The sequence below is a fragment of the Dunckerocampus dactyliophorus genome, chromosome 2 (genome assembly GCF_027744805.1).
Source record: "Dunckerocampus dactyliophorus isolate RoL2022-P2 chromosome 2, RoL_Ddac_1.1, whole genome shotgun sequence".
NCBI lineage: Eukaryota > Metazoa > Chordata > Actinopteri > Syngnathiformes > Syngnathidae > Dunckerocampus > Dunckerocampus dactyliophorus.
The window spans coordinates 43,092,005-43,114,497 of NC_072820.1; the positions used below are offsets into that span (position 1 = coordinate 43,092,005).

General features: G+C 39.4%; 1 protein-coding gene across 6 annotated transcripts in view; it reads right to left on the minus strand.

Moving 5' to 3' along the window:
• Positions 1–3,214: 3,214 nt before the first annotated feature.
• abcc3 (ATP-binding cassette, sub-family C (CFTR/MRP), member 3) overlaps positions 3,215–22,493 on the minus strand; it is a 74,688-nt gene continuing 55,409 nt past the window's right edge. Inside the window, exons 22-30 of one of the 6 annotated variants that reach the window (XM_054756917.1) lie at positions 20,353–20,666; positions 16,138–16,337; positions 13,244–13,370; positions 11,409–11,510; positions 9,559–9,705; positions 9,303–9,461; positions 6,730–6,896; positions 6,454–6,648; positions 3,215–3,911 (exon numbers count right to left, since the gene is read on the minus strand). In XM_054756917.1, coding sequence (XP_054612892.1) covers positions 3,800–3,911; positions 6,454–6,648; positions 6,730–6,896; positions 9,303–9,461; positions 9,559–9,705; positions 11,409–11,510; positions 13,244–13,370; positions 16,138–16,337; positions 20,353–20,666 — 1,523 coding nt within the window. In that variant the 3' untranslated portion in view covers positions 3,215–3,799. Of the gene's footprint in view, positions 3,912–6,453; positions 6,649–6,729; positions 6,897–9,302; positions 9,462–9,558; positions 9,706–11,408; positions 11,511–13,243; positions 13,371–13,497; positions 16,022–16,137; positions 20,311–20,352; positions 21,445–21,501; positions 21,813–22,493 lie in introns of those variants that run through there. The other 5 variants (XM_054756899.1, XM_054756909.1, XM_054756926.1 and 2 more) reach the window with 5 other exon arrangements.

The following is a 22,493-nucleotide window of genomic DNA, read 5'->3' on the forward strand; positions in this document are numbered from 1 at the left end:
GCCATTTAAGACAAAAATAAAACATAATATAGACTGAAATGTTAGCATTGGGCCTGTCTCATCAATGTAACTTTACTGACACCTAGCGACCAGTGCAGAGTACTACATACATAGCAACATGTATTTGAATGCGTCTTCTGAATGCCTTATACAGTAGACGCCCCTACAACGTAAATAATCCGTTCCGAGAACCTTTATGTTATAGGGTTTTTATGTTATACGAAGCGTAAAATACATGTAAATAGCCTAATCTGTTCCAAGATCTTCCCAAACTCACCCCTTTGGCCCTTCAAAATATTCAAAATCCACCAAATATGGGAAAATATAAGAAAACGTTAACATAAACATAGTAGAGTAACATTCCAAGATAAAATAAGGTAATAAATAAGATTACTGTAAATGAATAAAACAGAAAAACAAAAACAATCTTACTGTTCACGAGATGTCTTGATCAGGAGCGCAAGTGGAGGCAGGAAGGAGGAGGAGGACTAGCCTGAGTCGAAACGCGACTCAAAGAGTCTAAGAGTCAGCTGGTCTCCAGACAAACGCACACGCCCTACACGATAATGCTGTGTGCAAAATTTTAATTTGTAACTTAACTTAATTGTTTAAGTTAGTTTAAGGGCGACTACGAAGAGGAAGGAGGTTGAAGGGAGAAGCCTGTCTCTCACACAAACTCACGTACGTGCTGTATAACTCAGCCAATGAGATGAGAGCGTAGGCGGTGCCCTGATAATCAGCCAATGAGATGAGAGCGTAGGCGGTGCCCCGATAATCAGCCAATGAGAGCGTGAAGCGTCAGAAGGCGTCACCAAGTGTTAGTCTGAACTTGCACCGACGTAGTAATAAAGTTGATTGAAAAAAAAAAACTTGCACCGACTTGACGCTTTACGTTATATGGAATTTCTTACGTAATACGATGCAAAAACTTTACAGAAATTCTTTATGTTCAGTGGAATTTACGTAAAAGGAGGTTTACGTTATGTGAGGTACTACTGTATTTGTATTTTACTTCATTTAGACATTTTTATGCTTGAAAATGATTAATTTATGCCAGGAATGACTAATAGTTGGCTGTAGTCCACCATGAAACAGCACTGATTTATTAATCACTATAATGTTTATGTCGTCTGACTGTATGTTATTTTAATGGCAAGACTGTTGGACCAGGAAGTTAAGTTTGCCAGCTACTGCCTCGTTCTCATCAGGGCACACACTGCTGCAAACGCAGATAGATGCTATTCTTCCTACCTTCTTGACTTAGTGCATGCCAGTCATGTTGTAAGAGCACCACTCTGCCAATCAGATGCCAGAGTGATATATTTGACAGACCACTTAATGATCAGACAACAGTTTTTGCTTAATGACTGACGGTGCTGCTGATTGGCCCTCGGCAGTTCAAATGAGGACATGGAAGCTATGAAAACAGGCTTCCAATGTAATAACATTGGATTCGGGCTGCGTCCAGTTTGTGTGTGGCAAAGGTTGTTTGTTCTTTAAGCAGACATGCTGATTTTGATGATGAATGTGTGTGTGTGTGTGTGTGTGTGCGAGCATAAAAAAGGTCTGTTTATCCTAAATCAAGCCTGCCAGGATTTGAAGTCTGCAGGCTCCAATTCTGTAAAACAGATTAGTTTTGCTCCATTTCACTGCCAATGACAAACACAATCATGTTCCTCATGCTTAATAAACATTAAGACATTATTTTAAATGTACTTTGTCCCACAAGTAGACGTAACAGCACAGTGCAAATACCATTTGTTGTTTTAGCATTGCTTTAAGGACCATATCAGTGTTATCTGTTTTTTGAGAATACAAAAAAGCCACATAAAAACTGAGAAAAATAATTTGTAAAAAAAAAACATGTTAGAATTTTTGAATGTATATTATATATTAGAATATAATAAATTTAAAAACTCATTCATTTTTTAATATTAAATACTACTGCCAATCATACTTTCAAAGCATTAGTTTTATCTAGAATTTAAAAAATAATAATACAATAAATAATAATTCCACATGGTTATACATTTTTCATGTCAAGTTTTCAAATAAGGAGATTTTTGTGTTTTGTTAATTAGTGGGAAAACCCCTACCAGGCCCTGTCAATATTATTATTCTGTATAACATCAACAGTTTCAGTGAAATGACTGAGACTGGACGCTCCCGTTTACGGCGGGCCTGTCAACGCCCACTAGTGGACGGCTGATATAACTACATCGTTAGTTTCCTTGTAATGTTGTAGTCAGTTATTCGTTTCCAGCCTTATCAGTCTTTTGAAGGCTCCACTGATCTGACATACACCATAATTAAGAGATGTATTTATTGTTTTATTTTGATATTATCTTAGTTATATTATTAGTAATATTAGTTATATTATTATCATGGTGTACATTACACAGGCTGTCCCTAAAATCTGGAAACAGGCACAGTGCCATACTACACAAATATAATTCATTCATTTCGAAATAGATATAATAACGACATAAATAATATAACAAATATTTATACATTGATGTATTAATGTTAATGAATTTCATTTATATTATAATACATTTTATATAAATGAAAATAAAATTGTCAAAAATGTAAAAATATACTGTTCACCAATTAGATATAGAAATATATTAATGCATATTTTATATACATTATTTAACACAAAATAAAATATAAATGAAAACAGTATAGATATATTAACGATGATGAATGCTATATTGTACAGTACGTGTATATGTCCCGACATCACGCTGCATAAACCCCTCCATAACGCAACCCAGCCGCTGACCAGCAAAAGAGACAAGTAGGCAGACACCTAGCGTCAGTGTAGAAATACATTTAGGGGATTTGTAATAATGTGTCCACAAATAGTGAATATGATGAATATATTACAACAGTAGATGTATTACTATATTTTATATATAATGCATAATTAGTTTATCATTGCAATATCAACATTATGTTATTATAGCGGTATCTTGTCATATTTTACCAGTATCATGAAATAAATTGTCATTGAACAAATGGCACATAATGTATGAATTCAAATATAAAATAGCTTGACTGTGTTAACCTAGTAATGACTACAGCCCCACATTGTGATGTCATAGTAAAGGCAAAAAAAAACCAACAAAAAAAACAAAAAAAGGTGTTTATTTGAGGTGAGGTGTAAACGGTATTTATGCTGTATGAAGTCAAGGGTAAAAACAAATGCAAAAATCTACAACCACAAGCTTGTTGGATTTTTCTTTTTTGTTTTAATAAAGGCATTATCATATTTCATATTTTGGTGGTACAGAATTCAAGTTTCTTTTCATAGATTTGGTTCACAGAATAATCACATAGTTAACTGAGCAAACGTCCCTAGATGCATTTAAAAAAAGCTTAAATAATGACACAGTACAAAAATAAGTGGGTTCATCACAAAGGTTTTTTTTTTGCAGACAGCACAGTGGCACAATATCTTCACTAGTTAAAAAAAAATAATTAAAAAAGCCTCCTAATGGTGCGTTTGTGGTGTTATGTTTTTGCAACGGAGCCAGCCGACTAGAAAATGATACATTCACTGGCTTTCTTTCCCGCTGGCAGAAGGCACTTGAGTTCAGACTTGGAGGAGTAAAGCTTGTTTTCCTTATTTACGACTCTTAATTCTTACCAGATAGGACTGCACTCTCAGTGCAAAAAGCGTAAATGACCTGATGTCGGTGTTTTCATTTCAACTGCTGTTTCCGGCTGTGGAGTGCAGGCTGGACCTCGAGTTCCATTCAAATGATGCAGTACTCTGAAAACCTGAAGACCTGTTCTACTGCACCAGTCCTGCATCTTTTGCCATTCCGTAGAAGAGCCCTCGCTGAGATATGAGACTAGCAGGGGTATCGAACTCTGCAATCTGCCCCTTGTCCAATACCAGCACTCTGCAAAGAGAAAGAGACAACATTGAGGTATTTCTCACAACACTGTGTAAATCACATGAAGAGGTTACATACATTGTTTTTTTGCAACTTACTTTAAATGTTTCAGATCATCAAACAAATGCAAATATTAGTCAATGACAACACAACTGAACAGAAAACGCAGTTTTTAAGTGAATGTTTCATTATTAAGGAAGAAAAACAAAATCCAAACCTCCATGGCCCTGTGTGAAAAAGTGATTGCCCCCTAAACCTAATAATTGGTTGGGCCACCCTTAGCAGCAACAACTGCAATCAAGTGTTTGTGATAACTTGCAATGAGTCTCTTACAGCGCTGTGGAGGAATTTTGGCCCACTCATCTTTGCAGAATTGTTGTCATTCAGCCACAATGGAAGGTGAACCGCGTTTTTAAGGTCATGCCACAGCATCTCAATAGGATTCAGGTCAGGACTTTGACTAGGCCACTCCAAAGTCTTCATTTTGTTTTTCTTCAGCCATTCAGAGGTGGACTTGCTGGTGTGTTTTGGATCATTGTCCTGCTGCAGAACCCAAGTTGGTTTCAGCTTGAGGTCACCAACAGATGACAGGACATTCACCTTCACGATTTTTTGGTCAACAGCAGAATTCATGGTTCCATTTATCACAGCAAGTCTTCCAGGTCCTGAAGCAGCAAAACAGCCCCAGACCATCACACTACCACCACCATATTTTACTTTTGTACGATATCCTTTTTCTGAAATGCAGTGTTACTTTTACGCCAGATGTAATGGGACACACACCTTCCAAAAAGTTCAACTTTTGTCTGTCAGACCACAGAGTATTTTCCCAAAGGTCTTGGGGATCATCAAGATGTTTTCTGGCAAAATTAAGACACGCCTTAATGTTCTTTTTGTTCAGCAATGGTTTTCGTCTTGGAACTATGCCATGCAGGCTGTTTTTGTCAAGTGTCTTTCTTATGGTGGAGTCATGAACACTGACCTTAACTGCAGCAAGTCAGTCCAACAGTTCTATGGATGTTGTTGTGTAATCTTTTGAGACCTATTGGATGAGTCGTCACTGCACTCCTGGGGTCATTTTGGTTGGCTGGCCACTCCTGGGAAGGTTCACCACTGTTCCATGTTTTTTTCCATTTGTGGATAGTGGCTCTCACTGTGGTTGGCTGGAGTCCTAAAACTTTGGAAATGGCTTTATAACCTTTTCCACACTGATAGATCTAAATTACTTTCCTTCTCATTTGTTTCTGAATAGTTCTCGGCATGATGTCCAGCTTTTTGAGGATCTCTTGGTCGACTTCACTTTGTCAGGCAGGTCCTATTTAAGTGATTTCTTGATGGAGAACAGGTGTGGCAGTGATCAGGCCTGGGTGTGGCTTGAGAAATTGAACTCAGGTGTGACAAATGTTAGTTTGTTGTTATGTTTTAACAAGGCGGCAATCACCTTTTCACACAGGGCCATGGAGGTTTGAATTTTTAGTGACAAACGAGCATGCAAATATGCAAAAAAAAAAAAAAAAAGGAATCAGGAAGGGTGCAAACACTTTTTCACACCACTGTATATTTCAAGAGAAAACTGCATCCCAGTTTTGTGATACAGTTGTCAATCCTTACAATCTTCTAAATATGTTTTTTAACATTATTAGAGCCCTCTCAACATGAAATAACACCTCGTAGTCAACTTTATTCTTGTTAACTTTATTCTCGTAACTTTTTCCACAACCTAGTTTTCTAAAAATTACAACTGTATTCATTGTTGTATTTGTTTTCAAAATACTACCACTTTAAATAAATAACATCTTTACTATTTCAACTTTATGCGCCTCATAATATTATGTTATTCCCATAAAATTATGACTTCTTCTCGTTGGATTCCAACTTTTTTCTCTTAATATTTTTACTTTATTGCTGTAAAATTTCTGCAGATTTTTCCGATTTTTGCTGTTGCTGTTGTTGTCTTTTTTTTTTTTTTAAGTTTTCATGTTAAATTATATTTTTAGAATATGCCGCAGAGCCAATCAAACCACAGTCGTGGCTGCAAATGGCCCCTGGGCTGCACTTTGGACACCCCTGGCGTAGCTGAAAACATCGAATATTCGGCTCATGTACAGCCAGTGTTCCCAACTCCTCTGTCAGGAAAGTAGCTATTGGCTGTTGAGTCGTTCAGAAGGGGTACAGCCCAACTTCTCCTCTGATTTCGGATCAACATTTGCCATAAGTGACTGCTGTAGCACATTTGTAAGTTCGAGGTCTAATAACACTCCTTGTCTCTCTTTAACTGCCACTGTACGCTAGCGATGAAGGATGCTAACAAGCTAATGCTCAATGAGAGTTGTTGTTGCTCACTGAGTTGACTCTGGAAAACAGCGCCCCTAGCTTTTCAGCAGAGAACTGCATGTCACACGCTCAAGTGCTATTAAAGGACCAAGACTTCATCGGCACGGACCGAATAGTGTGGAATAGTAGTCTACAAAAGTCTACAAAAACACAAGAAAAAGTCTCTAGGTTTGTCGTTACTTGCTTTTTTGAAAGAAAAAACAAAGTTTCCAACCTTGTATAATCCATAATTGTGTTGAGTCTGTGTGCGATGGTAAAGACTGTGCAGTCTTCAAACTGAGTCCTAATAGTAGACTGGATGAGATCATCCGTCTCCAAGTCGATAGCAGCAGTAGCTTCATCCAGGATGAGGATTGTTGTCTTCCTCAGGAGAGCACGAGCCAAACACACCAGCTGTCTCTGGCCCACACTTCAATGATGCAACAAGAACATCAAAACGCAGCTCCTCCTAGAACCTTCGATGCTTGCATGCAGAACCTACCGTACTTACCTGAGGTTCTCGCCACCCTCGGAGCACTCCATCTCTAGTTTTGCTGGCTGGTTGCTCACAAACTTGTGCAAATGGGAATATTCCAGAGCCTTCCACACCTCTTCGTCAGTGTACTTCTCAAAAGGGTCGAGGTTCATCCTCAGTGTTCCAGAGAACAGGACAGGCTCCTGTGACAGACATACAGCAACACATTGTCACGCACAAAACCATTCATAGTGCTGGACTTGGCGCTCACACTGCGTTTGTGCAATTGCCCGTTTACTTGTATATTTCTCTGACTTTGTGAACTATTTCCAGACCTATTTGGAATTGTTCTGATTATTTATTTGGTACACGCCTTTACGCACATGAATGAAGTCTGGAGTGAGCGAGCATGCTGTGGGTTTGAAGGTCACGGCTCGATGAAGCCAGCAGGACCACATCATCTGCAAAAAGCAGAGACCCAATCCTGTGGCCACCAAACCGGAACCCCTAAACGCTCTGGCTGCACCTAGAAATTCTGTCCTTAAAGGTAATGAACAAAATTGGTGACAAAGGGCAGCCCTGGCAGAGTCCAACCCTCACTGTATAATGCTGCAGTACCCTAACAAAGGCCGCCAAAAAGGAGTATTACCGCTTTTGACAATAAAAATGCAGTCCCCACTCATAGTCCCCACTGCTATGTGCTCAATGGTTAACTGGACACCAGGATAGATAGATGTGTCTGCCTTTCGTCCAAAGTCAGTTGGGATAGGCTCCAGCAGGAAAGGCGATAGAAAATGTGTGGATGGATGTATTGAATAGTCCTAAACTTCCACCCATCCACTTTCTATGCCGCTTATCCTCACTGGGGTAGGGGGTAGTCCTAAACTTGAGGAATAAAATGTAACATTACCTCTACAAGCGCAAATAGGGGAGGTTATGTTTTTTTTTTCAAGTTACCTCCATGTTTGTGTGTTTGTTTATCACCTGGAGCGTCATGTGCTTTAACAAATACAGACCAGACCTTAAATAAATACTTACTGTTACCCCTCAGGAAAGCCAATAACAGGGCATGGTAGTACATCCCTTTGTAGTAGGACACGTTATACCACTGTGTTCATCATTGGCAACATCATTAAAAGTGGTGATGTTTAAGGCCATGCTCATAAAAAACAAAACAAAAAATAGAACAGTGTTGTGTAGCAACTGGAGGCGTTGCTGTTTCCTACAATACCTGGAAGTACCAGATAATCAATACTGATGAGGGGTAGTACACTGGCCAAATATGAACCCATTCAATTTTTAAAATGTGTGGCGTACAAAAAGCATGCTGTGTGGCAACCAGTTTGGAATGTGCAACACCATCACCTGCAGGTCTGCAGTGGAATCTAGGACTTCGGGGGCCATGATAGTGACCTCTGCCAAGTATTTTGGCTGTCGTTTGTTGGTCAAACAACAATCTTCGCTCTCCGCCAAATTCATTTTCAGTATATTTTGGTGAGGAGCTTTTTACAAGTGGAGAGTTCTTGCAATTTTCAAATAAAAACTTGCTGCAATGCTGTGCTGTTATGAAGTGATAAAAAGGATGGATGGGTGCAGAGCAGTGTGGCTGTGTGCCATTTTTCTTAATGAACACACTTTGACTTTGATGCGGACTGCAACTGTTCCACCTTGGCAGACGTCTGTACTTTTGTCAGGGCCTTTCTTGTCATCTTGCCAAAGCAGAAGAAAAAAGGCATAAACCAGAAAATCACTCAGACAGACACTCTACGTCAGGGATGTCCAAAGGACAGCTTTTATCGGCCTGCGGCACATTCTAAAAATAAAATCTAACAGATAAATTGAAAAAAATCCCACAGCAGCAGCAGCAAAAATTCAGCAAAATCAGTGGTAATTTTACAAGAATAAAATCTAAATATTGAGAGGAAAAAAGTTGAACTATAACGAGAAAAAGCTGTAATTTTACAAGAATAACATAATGTTGTAAAGAAAATAGCGTAATTTCATTTAATTAAAGAAAGACGTTATTTTTTTAAAGTCCTAATATGAAAAGAAACAACAAAAAATGTTTGCGGAAAAAGGTATAATGTGAAAAGAATAAAGTAAAAATATTATGGTGATATAATCCTAATTAGAAGAAGGAATAAGAAGAAATTGTTGGAAAATAAAAAACAAAAACAACAGCAGGAATTTCAAAAAACAGCTGTAATTTTACGAGAATAAAGCCAAAATATGAAGAAAAAAGTTGTATACTAATGAGAAAAAACTATAAACTCGTAACATGAGGAAAAATAATGTCATTTTAGTCGCCTAGAGTTGAAATATTAAAGAAAAAATATTATTTATTTATGTTATCTATCGAAAATGTACTTAAATTATTTGAGAAGAAAGTTGAAATAGTTGGAACATTAAAAAAAACAAACAACAGCAAGAATGGGAGGCATGTTGATTGTCTTTGACAAAATGTTAATATCGCCTGAGGAGGTAGAGGGAGTACTTCCTTGCCATCTACTGTTCTTGTCAGAGCATACGCTGCTGATTGCAGTGCTTTACTAAGTGCTATTCTGCTTTTTATGCTGTGTTTTTCAAGTGCACTTTATGTGTGTGTGTACCTGTGGAATGATCGTAAGTTTGGACCTCAAGTCATGCAGGCCTATCTCCGATATCTTTACACCATCAATGGAGATCTCCCCTTCAGCAGCTTCCAGCAAACGGAAGAGGCAGAGCGTCATGGACGACTTGCCTGCTCCTGTGCGACCTACAATACCAATCTGTACAAAACATATCCAGGGCAAAGAGATTAGCAAAGCCAAATCTGACGGCCCAGCATCCTCCCACTTCCACCGCTTTTTTTCCCACCACCCTTACCTTCTCCCCTCCTTTGACACTCAGTGTCAAGTTTTTCAGGACCAGATCCAGTCCTTCCCTGTATCGAACGCTGTAGTCATGGAATTCCACATTCCCCTTCATGGGCCAATCGGCATGGGGCTTCTTGTCCTCGACCTCCCAGGCTGCCTGTTCACACAAATGCATACTTTGAAATGAAAGAACGCAATATTTCACCTCTGTCTTTTACATGAGGGGTATACGGTGGTAACCAGCATAAAAAGTACAATAGTACAAATCGACATGGCCCTGTGTGAAAAAGTGATTGCCTCCCCGTTAAAACGTAACTTAACTGCAATTAATCGAGCTATAAGTCTAGAAAAGGTTATAAAGTCATTTCTAAAGCTTTGGGACTCCAGCGAACCACAGTGAGAGACATTATCCACAAATAGCGAAAACATGGAACATTGGTGAACCTTCCCAGGAATGACCAGCCAACCAAAATGACCCCAAGATCGCAGCGACGACTCATCCAGGAGGTCACGAAAAACCCCACAACAATAACCAAAGAACTGCAGGCCCAACTTGCCTCAGTTAAAGTCAGTGTTCATGACTCCACCATAAGAAAGACACTGGGCAAAAACGGCCTGCATGGTAGAGTTCCAAGACAAAAACCACTGCTGAACAAAAAGAACATTGAGGCTTGCCTCAATTTTGCCAGAGAACATCTTGATGATCCCCAAGACCTTTGGGAAAATACTCTGTGGTGTGACGAGACAAAAGCTGAACTTTTTGGAAGGTGTGTGTCCCATTACATCTGGCGTAAAAGTAACTCCCCATTTCAGAAAAAAACATCATACCAACAGTAAAATATGGTGGTGGTAGTGTGATGGTCTGGGGCTGTTTTGCTGCCTCAGGACCTGGAAGACTTGCTGTGATAAACGGAACCATGAATTCTGCTGTCTACCAAAAAATCCTGAAGGAGAACGTCCTGCCATCTGTTGGTGACCTCAAGCTGAAACCAACTTGGGTTCTGCAGCAGGACAATGATCCAAAACACACCAGCAAGTCCACCTCTGAATGGCTGAAGAAAAACAAAATGAGGACTTTGGAGTGGCCTAGTCAAAGTCCTGACCTGAATCCTATTGAGATGCTGTGGCATGACCTTAAAAAGGCGCTTCATGCTGGAAAACACTCCAATGTGGCTGAATTACAACAATTCTGCAAAGATGAGTGGGCCAAAATTCCTCCACAGCGCTGTAAGAGACTCATTGCAAGTTATCACAAACGCTTGATTGCAGTTGTTGCTGCTAAGGGTGGCCCAACCACTTATTAGGTTTAGGGGACAATCACTTTTTCACACAGGGCCATGTAGGTTTGGATTTTTTTCTCCCTGAATAACAAAAAGTTTCATTTAAAAACTGCATTTTGTGTTCAGTTGTGTTTGTCATTGACTAATATTTAAATGTGTTTGATGATCTGAAACATTTAAGTGTGACAAACATACAAAAAAATAAGAAATCAGGAAGTAGACTAACACTTTTTCACAACACTGTATGTGTCCTACAATGGAGGTATCCTGCCTCTTGCTCAAAGTCAGCTCCAGCCCACCTGTGACCCTAAGAGGACATGCGGTCCAGAAACTGGATAGATACTGTAAATGTGTTGATAAATGCTGTGTTGTGGACATGATTTGGCTGGAGGACAGAATATACATTAATGTACCTTGATCTGTTATTCCATTGCAGTTTTCATTTGGAAAAGTAAATAATGCACTTACAGTATTTATACTGTAGCTTACAAAACAGTTACTCTCACTACCATTCCACATTAAAAGCAAAGGCATTAAGCTAAGCTTATACACAACGTTTTTATATTTGTTGTGTTAAAACCTCAGTCTGGGTCTCAGAGTACTCCTTCACTCTCTCCACTGCTACGATGTTGTTCTCCAGATCAGAAGTCATCCGCACCATCCAATTTAGAGACATGGTCACCTGCAAACACAGGTATGACACCAATTTAACACCATGAAAAATGTTTAAATGACTTAATGGGTGAAAAATGGTTTTACGCCCTATAATTGCACTCAAAAATATACAACCTCTTTGTAAATTCTACAGTATTTATTTTCTCTGCAATAAGCCAGCAATGCAAAACAATTTCAATCTCTCAGTCCTTGAAATATCACAATCACAAAATCACTAAAATATTTTGAAAAAATAAAAATACAATTATTAATATGAAAACAATAACAAAAAATAAACACATGTCATTTACAATGGGTGTTGGATAATTTTTTAGTGCAACTGTACGTACAAATATGTTAATAGAAATTGTTTAGTTTATTTCAAACATGCATAACATAACTGCAAAAAGTAGCATCATATGGCTACACTTGCACGGGTCACATTTAATCCTACCCCTTCGTGATGTTCAGTGTTTTATAGTTCATACTGTAAATCCCAAATCCTTCATTCATGGTTATTTTTGGCATTCTGGGTGTCTTATTAAGTTAAAAACCTGTCAAATTCAATCATTTTTTTGAGGTCCTACCCTGGTATAACACTTTTAGCATGCAGTAACACAAAACACAAACTGCCAGACGTTCAAAGTAGTCCTGAAAAGAAAGACCCTGACATGAGGAACCTTGGTTAACGTCATTAATTTGTTCCAGAAGGTCCGACTCTAACCAAAACGGACGATAACCACATCAAATTTTCCCATAAGAAATAATGCCAATACAATTAATCCCTTTGGGAATGGCAAAAATATTCACACAGAACACGTTTTTATAGTCGCATGCAGAAAACAATTCAAAAAGCATGTAAACATGCATAAATTCTGAATGAAAGCGACAAATGACAATTTAAAGTTACTTTTACCTTCATTGAAGACGTGATTCTTGACATGACTGTTCCCAAAGACAGGATATGGCAGCGATGCACCTTCCTGTCGAACACCACTGTCCTGTTTTGCCATGAGTTATTTCCTGAATTCAATAGTGTTTCTCACCTCAATAACCTAAAATGGAGCCAAAGAAGTTGCAATTGCCAGCAATTTGATAAAGAAGATGAGAAACACTATTGAACTGAAGAAATAACTTGTGACAAAACAGGAAGATAGTGTCCGTGTGGCATCTTCCCTGCCATATCATGTCTTTGGAAATCTTCAATAAAAGTAAAAGTAACCTCAATGTTTACTTATCCCTTTCATTTGCCATTTCAATTGCACTAAGAATTGTTTTATGCATGCAACTATAAAATCGTGTTTGTGTTAACATTTTTGTGAGTCAACCTCTGATGACATCATCATAGACTGGGCTGACTTTCGGTTTCGGTTGTCATTTTGTTAGTAAGCTAAGGATGCTAACAGGATCCAGTGATAAAACAGTGCTAAAAAATACATTAAGAACACAGACTCACACAGTGTATTAATAACACGACAAGGGGCGCGCCATATTGTACGGTAACCGGAAAATGTATGCAAACTGAGGCCTAAAATTTCAACGTTAACCAAAAAGCACGCTAACCGGGACGGACGCCGACCGAGGTTCCACTGTCCAGTAAATTCTATGACACACACAGCTAAAATAAGACAAATAATTCCAGGTGGACTGTTAAATTATAGGTGTTACACAGTATGTACTACTGTATGTATACGGTGCAGATACAATTTTTGAAAAGTTTGCCCACCCCCGCTCTAGCTCGTAACTGTATATGGTTGTTACCTGTAAAGCGTAGGACACTGATAGACCCACGAGGCCAGGGTTTAAATTTTCCTTTCCAGTGACAGCAAACAGAGCAGCAAACAGCACGATACAGTTCCCAATGAACTCTATGCGAATGCCGAGCCATCTGCATGACATACATTAGATGAACAATGTTATTTCATCAAAGCAAATCTGAAGGTATTGGTTGTTGATGTGATTGCTGTTGTTTTCCTTGTGTGTTACTCAAAAGTCACAGTGCTTATGGTACTCACTGTACAGTACAGCTCATATATATGCACTTGAGGTGAACAAGCAGCTGAAACTCATCCCTGGACCGAGTGTTTGTATTCAGCTGTATTCCTGTGTTCACACGCTGAGTACAGCAAGAAACAAGGTGCCCACGAGCACGGTCACGTAAGACTGAATTGATAAGACGGCAGTTGTAATATTCACATATCAACGGTTTCATAAACATGGAAACATGGAATGGACTTAATCAACTACAGCATAGATAACATGTTACTTTTTAAAATGCAAAAATGAAACAATTCTGATAACTGTTCGATCGCCATCGGATTTGGAGTGTCAAACAATACAAAATGACGGCCATCATAAAGATGATTTGTCGTTTATGGCATTAGTTCAGAGTTGGTTTAGTTTATTTCGGAAAAAATGAGGAATTAATACATTAACTATAAGCGCAAACATTCATATACATCAAATGAATATTGCGTTAGCAAGAAATAAAGAAATCATTGTACAGTAACTATAAAGAAATAATTGCATTAGTTTAAAAAACATCACATTACAAGGAATATTTTTGGAAAATATTCTTGAAATGATCTGCACTGAACACGATTGAGCCCTCATTATATTTATTGATTTATAACCTTGCACTAGTTTGCAAAATACCAAAGAAACCAAAACAACACAATATTAGCAACCGAGACACCGTCTATTTTTGACACCGTAATAAAGTACATTGATTTATTTTTAGCGGCTCTCATGTCCTTAATTCATACATGCATGCTGTATTGTTACGCTCTACATTTTATGCTTTACTATAACACATTTATAAATTAGTAAATCAAGGAAATTGCGGGGATGCAAATGCTGCATCGCGAATATGGCGGGATCCACTGTGTATACATTTTGGAAATAAATAGAATTTACAATAGAAGTTAAATCATTTGGTGGAAAATTCAATTTTTTTTGTAGTATTTTCTCAATGTGCAAGTACTATTAAAAGTATTAATTTTTTTTTTTTTTTTTTTTTTTTTTTTTTTTTTTTTTTTTTTACCCCTGTCCTGTCCAGCCTTTAAAGCAGATAGAATTGTATACCTAAATGCCGTCAAGTGCTCAACAGATTTACTCTGCCAGAGAGAAGTGTTAAAGTATTAAAAATACTTAATAATTAAGTCATTGTTCATTTTCTGTGGTTGAGCTATGAAACGCAATTTGTTAATTTGATTCAAGGTGCTCCGATCAATCGGCCACCAATCAATATCGGCCGATTTCTGTGGAAAAGCACGTGATCGGCATACGCGGATAAATGCCTTTCGATACCGATCGCAAAAGCCGATCACCTCTGCTAGTGCTACTGCAGCCTGTCGTGATCCCTGTGTGCAGTGTAGTGTCCTGCTCTGACTTCTTGAAGAAGCGTCCTTCGCCCACTTTCCTTCACACTCCACAAAGCCAAAACAAACATGTCTGCCATGTGGAACTTACCTGCCATTTGTGATATCAAATGGAAAAACATGTACTCTCATAGTCTCCTTAAAGAAGTTGTCTCATCCTCTATATATAGTCTATAAGGTTCACGAGTGATATATGTTCTCTTGAAAAAGTAGGTAAAAGATGTTTTTGTCTAAATTAAAGTGACTTTTGGTTCCCTTTTTCACATCATATAGCAGGGGTGCAGCCAGGAATTCTGGGCCCCATGAAAAATAAATCACCTTGGGCCCTCTTTTTATTTTTTAATAATTACCTAAAGTATTTTTTGGGCCTGGAAGTCAGGGGACCGTGGAATTGTCCTAACTTTTCCCCCTCACACGGCACAACTGGCCAATGGAACTCATAAATAAATTGAAAAACGTACTTAATCCATGTGATCGGTATAGGACAATTTCACTCATGGATGATCAGAATCGGCAGCATAAAACCCAGATCGGCGCATCCCCAGTTTGGAATAAACAAACTGGAAGCTAACTAGTTAGCTTTGGAGCGTGCTATGTTTAAAGCTGGGGCCATCTCGTGTCCCTGCAGTGATTCCGCAGCCTGCGCATTACAGTTGAGGTAAGTGTGGTAAACAAAGAGTGTAAAGGTGACTATAGGGGTGTTATTTCATGTCTACAGGGCTCTAACAATGCTATAAACCAGTACACTACGAAAATATCATATTTATTAATATTGAATCATACTTTGCGGAAATTCACTTATCGCGATAAACGAGGGACGACTGTACATCACTTGTGAAACTTACAGAAGATGAGACGCCCTCTTTTTACAGAGACTTTCGATGTGAGCGTATTTTGTCTGATGGCGCTCGCGCAGGACTTCCAGGCAGCACATGAGAAAGGTGTCGGCAGAACCCGGTGTCTTCCACCGCTGGGAAAGGCTTAGACTTCTGTCTGCCACACAGATACGGGCGATAGTAGCCCAGCACGCCTGCACGGTGTAAGGGCAAGGTGGAGGGGACACTACACTGCACACAAGGATCTCAACAGGTCACAGGTGATTGTTTTTTGTGATTGGTATTGAAAGGCATTGATCGGCATATGCCGATCACATACATACCCACAAAAAGCTATACCATAAGAAGCAGCCCAGAGGGGAATCCAGAACTTTGAGAATGTCGCAACAGAGCTGCTGCTGCAAATAGGTACTGTAGAAACAATAAAGCAGGTACATACCTGTTGGACACTATACCCGGGTAGTAACTCTTCTGGTTCTCATCCACTTTCATATCACTCATCAAAACGAAGGCAGAGCATCTACCAAAGGCTCGGATAACACTCGAGCCAGTGATGGTTTCAGAGAAATGGGAATAAATGGGCGAGCGGCTGACAGACTCCAGACGCTTTAGCTGCCGAGATGTGGCAACATAAAATCTCTAAGGGTGTTGGGGGGAGAAAAACAAACATGGCATTACAACCAAACAATCAACTACACAGTTTGAGACATTGCAAATAAATAATGTATCATGACATGTACACACACATGCTTCCACAATCACACACAGTAACAAGCCTGGGCTAAAAGAAAAACATGCAACGCTTGTCAGATATTTCGAAATGGTTGTTAATGTGACCTGAGGTCGTCTGAGGAGAGTTCAGTCAGCATGCAAATCACTTCTTAGCAAATATTTACAGACCTTGCCGCATGTAAATGTCAAGCTTGGACTGCAGGTGCTTTGTTGCACATTAAGTGTATCATGCAAATACTTATTCCAAGTGTTAGTACAGTAAGTAAGCCTGTCATCATTTCGGTTTTTGTGAGTAGTCAGGCAACAGAAGACACTTTGACGGAAACATTAAACAGCCAATGGCCATGCAGAGAAGGGAGAATGATCACAAGATTGATTAAGCTTATGTTAGTACTGAATTAAAGAAGAGAAAACACTAAATGGCGTGCATACATTTTCCATTTCATGTGTGTGCTTGTTTGGATTGCAAATATCTTTTTACAAAAAAATCATGATAATAATCAAGTTTAATTTGTTTTGTATTATTGGTTGGATTGTTCAACTGTGTAATCTGTTATGTACTGTAACCGTGTGTACGCTAAATAGACAATCAAATGCATAGGAATGATGCTCGGCAACGGAGAATAACATTTTCTATTATATTTAAATCAAAATGACAACAGATCTCAATCAACATATAAATTACACTCTGAATCTCCGTTAGTTAATGTTGTAAATTAACCATACCAATCTGCAATATAATTTTTACAGATTTAAAGGAAATAAGCAGAATTAACACACGGAAGAAATACGGTACATTTTTTTCAGAAAACACAATTCGCCTGGCTCTGACACCACTCGTGACTTCACGTAGAATGTTTAAGCTGCTCCAGTGGCAGGAATAATGATATTATCTGACGTAGGTGATGTAATGACATTATCTTGTGACAAAAAGACAGCTTTCTGGAGAAATAATGCACATAATTTCATTAAATAAGGATACAAGGAGTTTGAAAACTGCTCAAGACTAAAGAAATACTGCACTTTAAAAAAAAAATTTGCTCATCATCCACAATGCTTAAGTGAGCCTTGAAGACACGTCTGTGCATTCTAAAGATATAAAAACAGCTAAAGAAAGACAGCTAAGAACGCAAATAATGGGATGCAACTATTCCGCCTATAAAGCTTCCTGAAAAAACTTCCAGAAACCGCCAACAATGCTTCATTTACATGCATATTAACCAAGCTACAGCAACATTGTTATTATTATTGTTATTAACATTGTTACGCAGAAGAACTACTTTACTGGCATTGTGACACCTGGCCACACCACACCGGCTAGCTACTAGCCGGGTAGCAACTAGCTTCATCAGACACTCGTTCATAGGGCGTCAGTGCCACGCTCACAACACGTCAGGCCACTACCGAAAGGTAACGCTACACATTAAAGCTGCGGCCACTGCTCCTGTGTTTTTGTAAATTGAATGCTAGGTGTAGCGTTCCTTCATATGTTGCTATGTGAAATCAAAGCGCCCAAGAAGGAAGCTCCAGTAATGTTTAAAAATGACCAAAATACAGTAATATACTATAAGTAGTACAAGTTATCATGAATGTGCCTGTCACTACATGGTTACAGCATGGATATAAAGCAATAAAACCTTGTTGGAGGGGTTTTAATAGTAGGCTTCGTAGAGGGGATAGGTGCATCCCATTACGTGCATTAATGAGCTCATATAAGGATTGTAGATGATGGGCACATTTTTTTTAATGTGCAATTTTCCTTGAAGTTTCCCCATCGACTCATATCCTCCCGAACGACATATGATATAGAAATACGCTCCTGATCAACATGTTAAGAACGGTTCTGGATCTTAAGGAGGTTCTAAGTAGAGCTTCAAAATGCAAAAAGTAGAAATGTGAGTGAGACAACAAAATATATATATTTATTGCAAACACGCATTAAAGTGAAATAGGCTGTTCATCAGCTGATCAAAGGTTTAAGACCAGAGCCTTTAAAACCCAAAATCTTGGTAAAAATGTGGATTCAAAGTCATTTTCTGCCAGGTGACATCTTTTGATGGCAAAGGAAAAAAGCTTTCTCTCCTTGAGTGCGGTCAGATTGTTGAGCTGCGTAAGCAAGGCCTCTCTCAGCACACCATTGCTGCTGAGGTTGGACGCAGTAAGACACTCATTTTAAAGTTCTTCAAAGATCCTGAGGGATATGGAACAAAAAGTCAAGTAATAGATCCAAGAAAAATGTCACCGGGCCTCATCCGGGGGATCCGACTGGCTGTCCGTCAAGACAAAAGAGGATCCTCAGCTCAAATGAACGTTGTTACTGGTGCCGAGTGCAGTCCAATAACCATCACACGCCATCTGCGAGACAAGGGCTTTAAGAACAACACTAAATTGTCCGTTTGGAATTTGCACGAGAGCACCAAACATGGGACATGGAAGGTGGAAGAAAGTTTTATTCTCCGAAGAGAAAAAAACGATTTCAATTTAATGGTTGTTTGCAATAAATTCCTTACTCAAATTTTGTTTGTCTCACTCCTATTTTGCATTTTGAAGCTCGACTTAAGATGCAACAGTGCAACATGTAAATTCTTGCAATTTTTCAAAAGGTCTTATAATGTGATCAGGAGTGTATATCTTCAGAAACACTATTTTTTGTCTCGCTGATCCAAGAAAACTATAAATTTTCTGGTTGTGACACAGAACATTCGTGATTAAGTCACAGGAATTAAGTCACAGATTTCAATACTTCCTAAAATACCAAATCCCCCACGTACTGTAAGCCTGACTATGTAAATGTAAAGGGACTTTCACTTCGAGAGCGCTTTTCTACCTTCAAGGCACTCACTCAAAGCGCTTTGACATTAGGAGCAACAAGGCGTTCACTATCTTGCCCAAGGGCACTTTGACATGGTCAGAGGATTGAACCAGCAGCCATCAGGTTGCCAGATGATCACTTTACCACACGAGCCATGCTGCCCCTTATATACTGCAGCAACAGCATGCTTCACTCAGTGTATATACTGCTCAAAAATTACAGGGAACACAAAATAATCACAGTGTACCTACAAGTCAGTAATGCAACCTGTCCATTTAGGAAGCAATAATGACTGTGAATCAACTTTCACCTGTAAATGGGATAGACAACTGGTGAAAAGTCCATCAAGACAAGCCCTCTGAAGAAACTGAAGAATGTGGCCATAGATTTGCATTTTCTCATCCTTTTTGGCCTATTTTATTTAGTACCAATGGGCAAGATACCAGGAGACAGGCTGGTACACATAGCTATAGAAAAAAAACTGCTACTTTGTGCAAAGAGGAACAGAAGGAGAACTGCCAGAGTCCTACAAAATAATCTACATGACACTCCTCTCATAAACAGACTCTCTGAGAGTGGCTTAAAAGGCTTGACCTCCACTAGTGTGCGCCATACAACATCCTTGGTTCTGAATGCAGTCCTCAATGATTTGATGATTTGTGTGTCCAGTGACCATTCTTACATTCTTAGGTACTCATTAAAGATTCTCCAGAATATCTCATTCATAGAGATCTAGGATTTGTGATTTGACTTTTCCCTTTATGTTTTGAGCAGTATAAATCCTGAGGCTTCTGCTAAATGAGGTTGTAGCCTCCAAAAAATGTGGTGAAACACTCTTGGCCAATGAGAAGGATGAATAAAGATCAACGCAATAACATTATTTCTGCCTCCAGAGCTTTGAGATTGGATTGTCATGGTGATTGCATGTAAACATCACTTACACTGTAGATTATAGGTGTCGCCAAGTGGTTCTGGACCGTGTCACACTAACATCTGACTAGTAAACCACTAAAAGCCACTGCTAGGACTACTCGGTCAGACCTAAACCAGCACGCACTGTCATCATCAACACGCTCAGACATGCATGTGACAGACTTGTTTACTATTTACCTGAACCCACCAATAGAGCACCATTAACGGGGCTATGACTATGAGGAACACGGGGGTGAGGGCAGAGCATATGAGCAGCACAGTCAGTGTGTACCAGAAAGTGCGCATCCATATGTCAGTTTGATGTGGAAGGAGGGAGTCTATGGCATCCACATCTTTGCTGAAGCGGTTTAATAACCGCCCAACGGGGGTGCTCTCGAAGAAGGCCTGGGGCGCTCGCAGGACCCTCTGAAGCAGGTTGTGGTGCATGACCTTGGCTGCCCTTAGCATACTGTAGGCCTGGAACAACAGGCAGTTAACCAACAACAGCACACCTGTGAGAAGGGGGAAGGCAGGGGAGGGGGAGGGGGCCAAGTGTGACAACACAACAACTGTGTTAAAAAGATTAGAAGCCGCCTCTTATTCAGTACGCGCTCTCATTTAGGCACAGCACATTTCTCACTCCCAGTCTCTGTTGAGACTGAAATGAGGACATTGTTAATATACAAGCTTTGTCATCACAGGATTATTTTACTTTCTCTGAAATCTCTGATATGATTTTGTCCTCTGTTTTTCTCTGGTTGTATATTAGCTTGGCTATATTGTAAATCACCTCAATATACTTCATGGTTTAAAATAAATAAATGACTTAAATTCATTATTAAATCATACATTTATTTTAATGCATAATTCAATACATTAAATGTCTCGTATTCGTTATGCTATGATACGAAATAGACTGCTTCTTAAAATTTACCAGACACATTAGGTGAATTTGCAAAGTTTTAACGGTATCGGATCGGTATCGCCGATACCAGCCTGAATGTCACTCGAAAGGAAATCGGTCATATCGCACATCACCACTACTTTCATTTTCCATTCCTACATGATCTCAAAAGGGTCCTGAATTTGGTCACTATACGTAGTTGCCACCACTAGAGGGGGTCATAGATTTATGGAAGATGTAAAGATGTTGTTTAGTGTTTGTGTGGTAAGAGTGTTAAAGAATGTGGGAGGGACGGGAAAGTGGAATGAAATGGTTTGATAAATCAAAGCAGCAATGCTCAACACGGACAAAGCTCTAGTCCAAAGATAAAAACAAACACTGGAGGCTTAGAACCACCACAAACATGCACCCAGCATGCTTGTTTTTCCCGTTTTGCAGAATACCTGGACAAAGATGTATACAAAAGCCAGGGGTGCTACGACAACAGCAAAGATCGGCGTGCTGGAAATGATAACAATCATGGTAGAGAGAGAAATAAAGAAGGTGGCCAGGAACATGAGCACAGTTGAGGGCAGAGTCTCATCTATGACGTAGATGTCCTTGGAGAAACGGTTGATGATGCGCCCTATAGGTGTCGTATCAAAAAAAGACTGGGGCGTGTGAAGTTTGTTGGCGAGCAAGTTATGGTGCAGCTTCCCTGCCGCCCCGATGTTCCCCATGGCTAATGTGAAGGAAGACATCATGACCAGGACACCTGAGAATGATTTCAAAAAGGACGCGGTTTGTTGTTTGAGAAAATACCAGAGTCACTTGGAGACAAAGGCAGCACTTGTCTTACATGCAGTTACAAGCAACAGTTTGCTGAAAAACAACACATTCACAGCCTGGATGCTTTACACATATACACCTGAAACAAAGCTGGTTTTGATGAATGCCCTACAAAACATCCTAAAAATTAAGAACTATTAAAAGGCTGCAAAACAAACTGATGGATGTAGTGTGCTGTACAATGAAACCTCTAAAGGCCATACAATTAAAAGTTCTACAAAATATTTTATAGGAAAATATACCTCCAACGTCGTATACAAATCCAGAATTCAAACCCAGTCATGCTTCGCATATTTTGCGCAACTTCTGCTGGGTGAGCATCCGAAGGAGAACTTGTACCAAAAAACTAGGAATTTAACTAATACTGGTTTTTTCATGTCTGATCTTTTTTGTTTGTTTTTTACATGAAGCAGCTGATCGGCCCCGCTCTCTCTGGAGCATATCAATGTGTGTAGGTGTGCTTTGCTCTGGCTCGGCTCCCTGCTCTGCTCGTGCTGCCTTGGTTCGCTGCAGGCTCGTCTCCATCTCCTCTCATGTTCCTGGGCCACTCAGCTGATTCTCGCTGGCTGCTGGTGTGATGCTGAGCAGCAGCCTGGGTTTTTTTTCT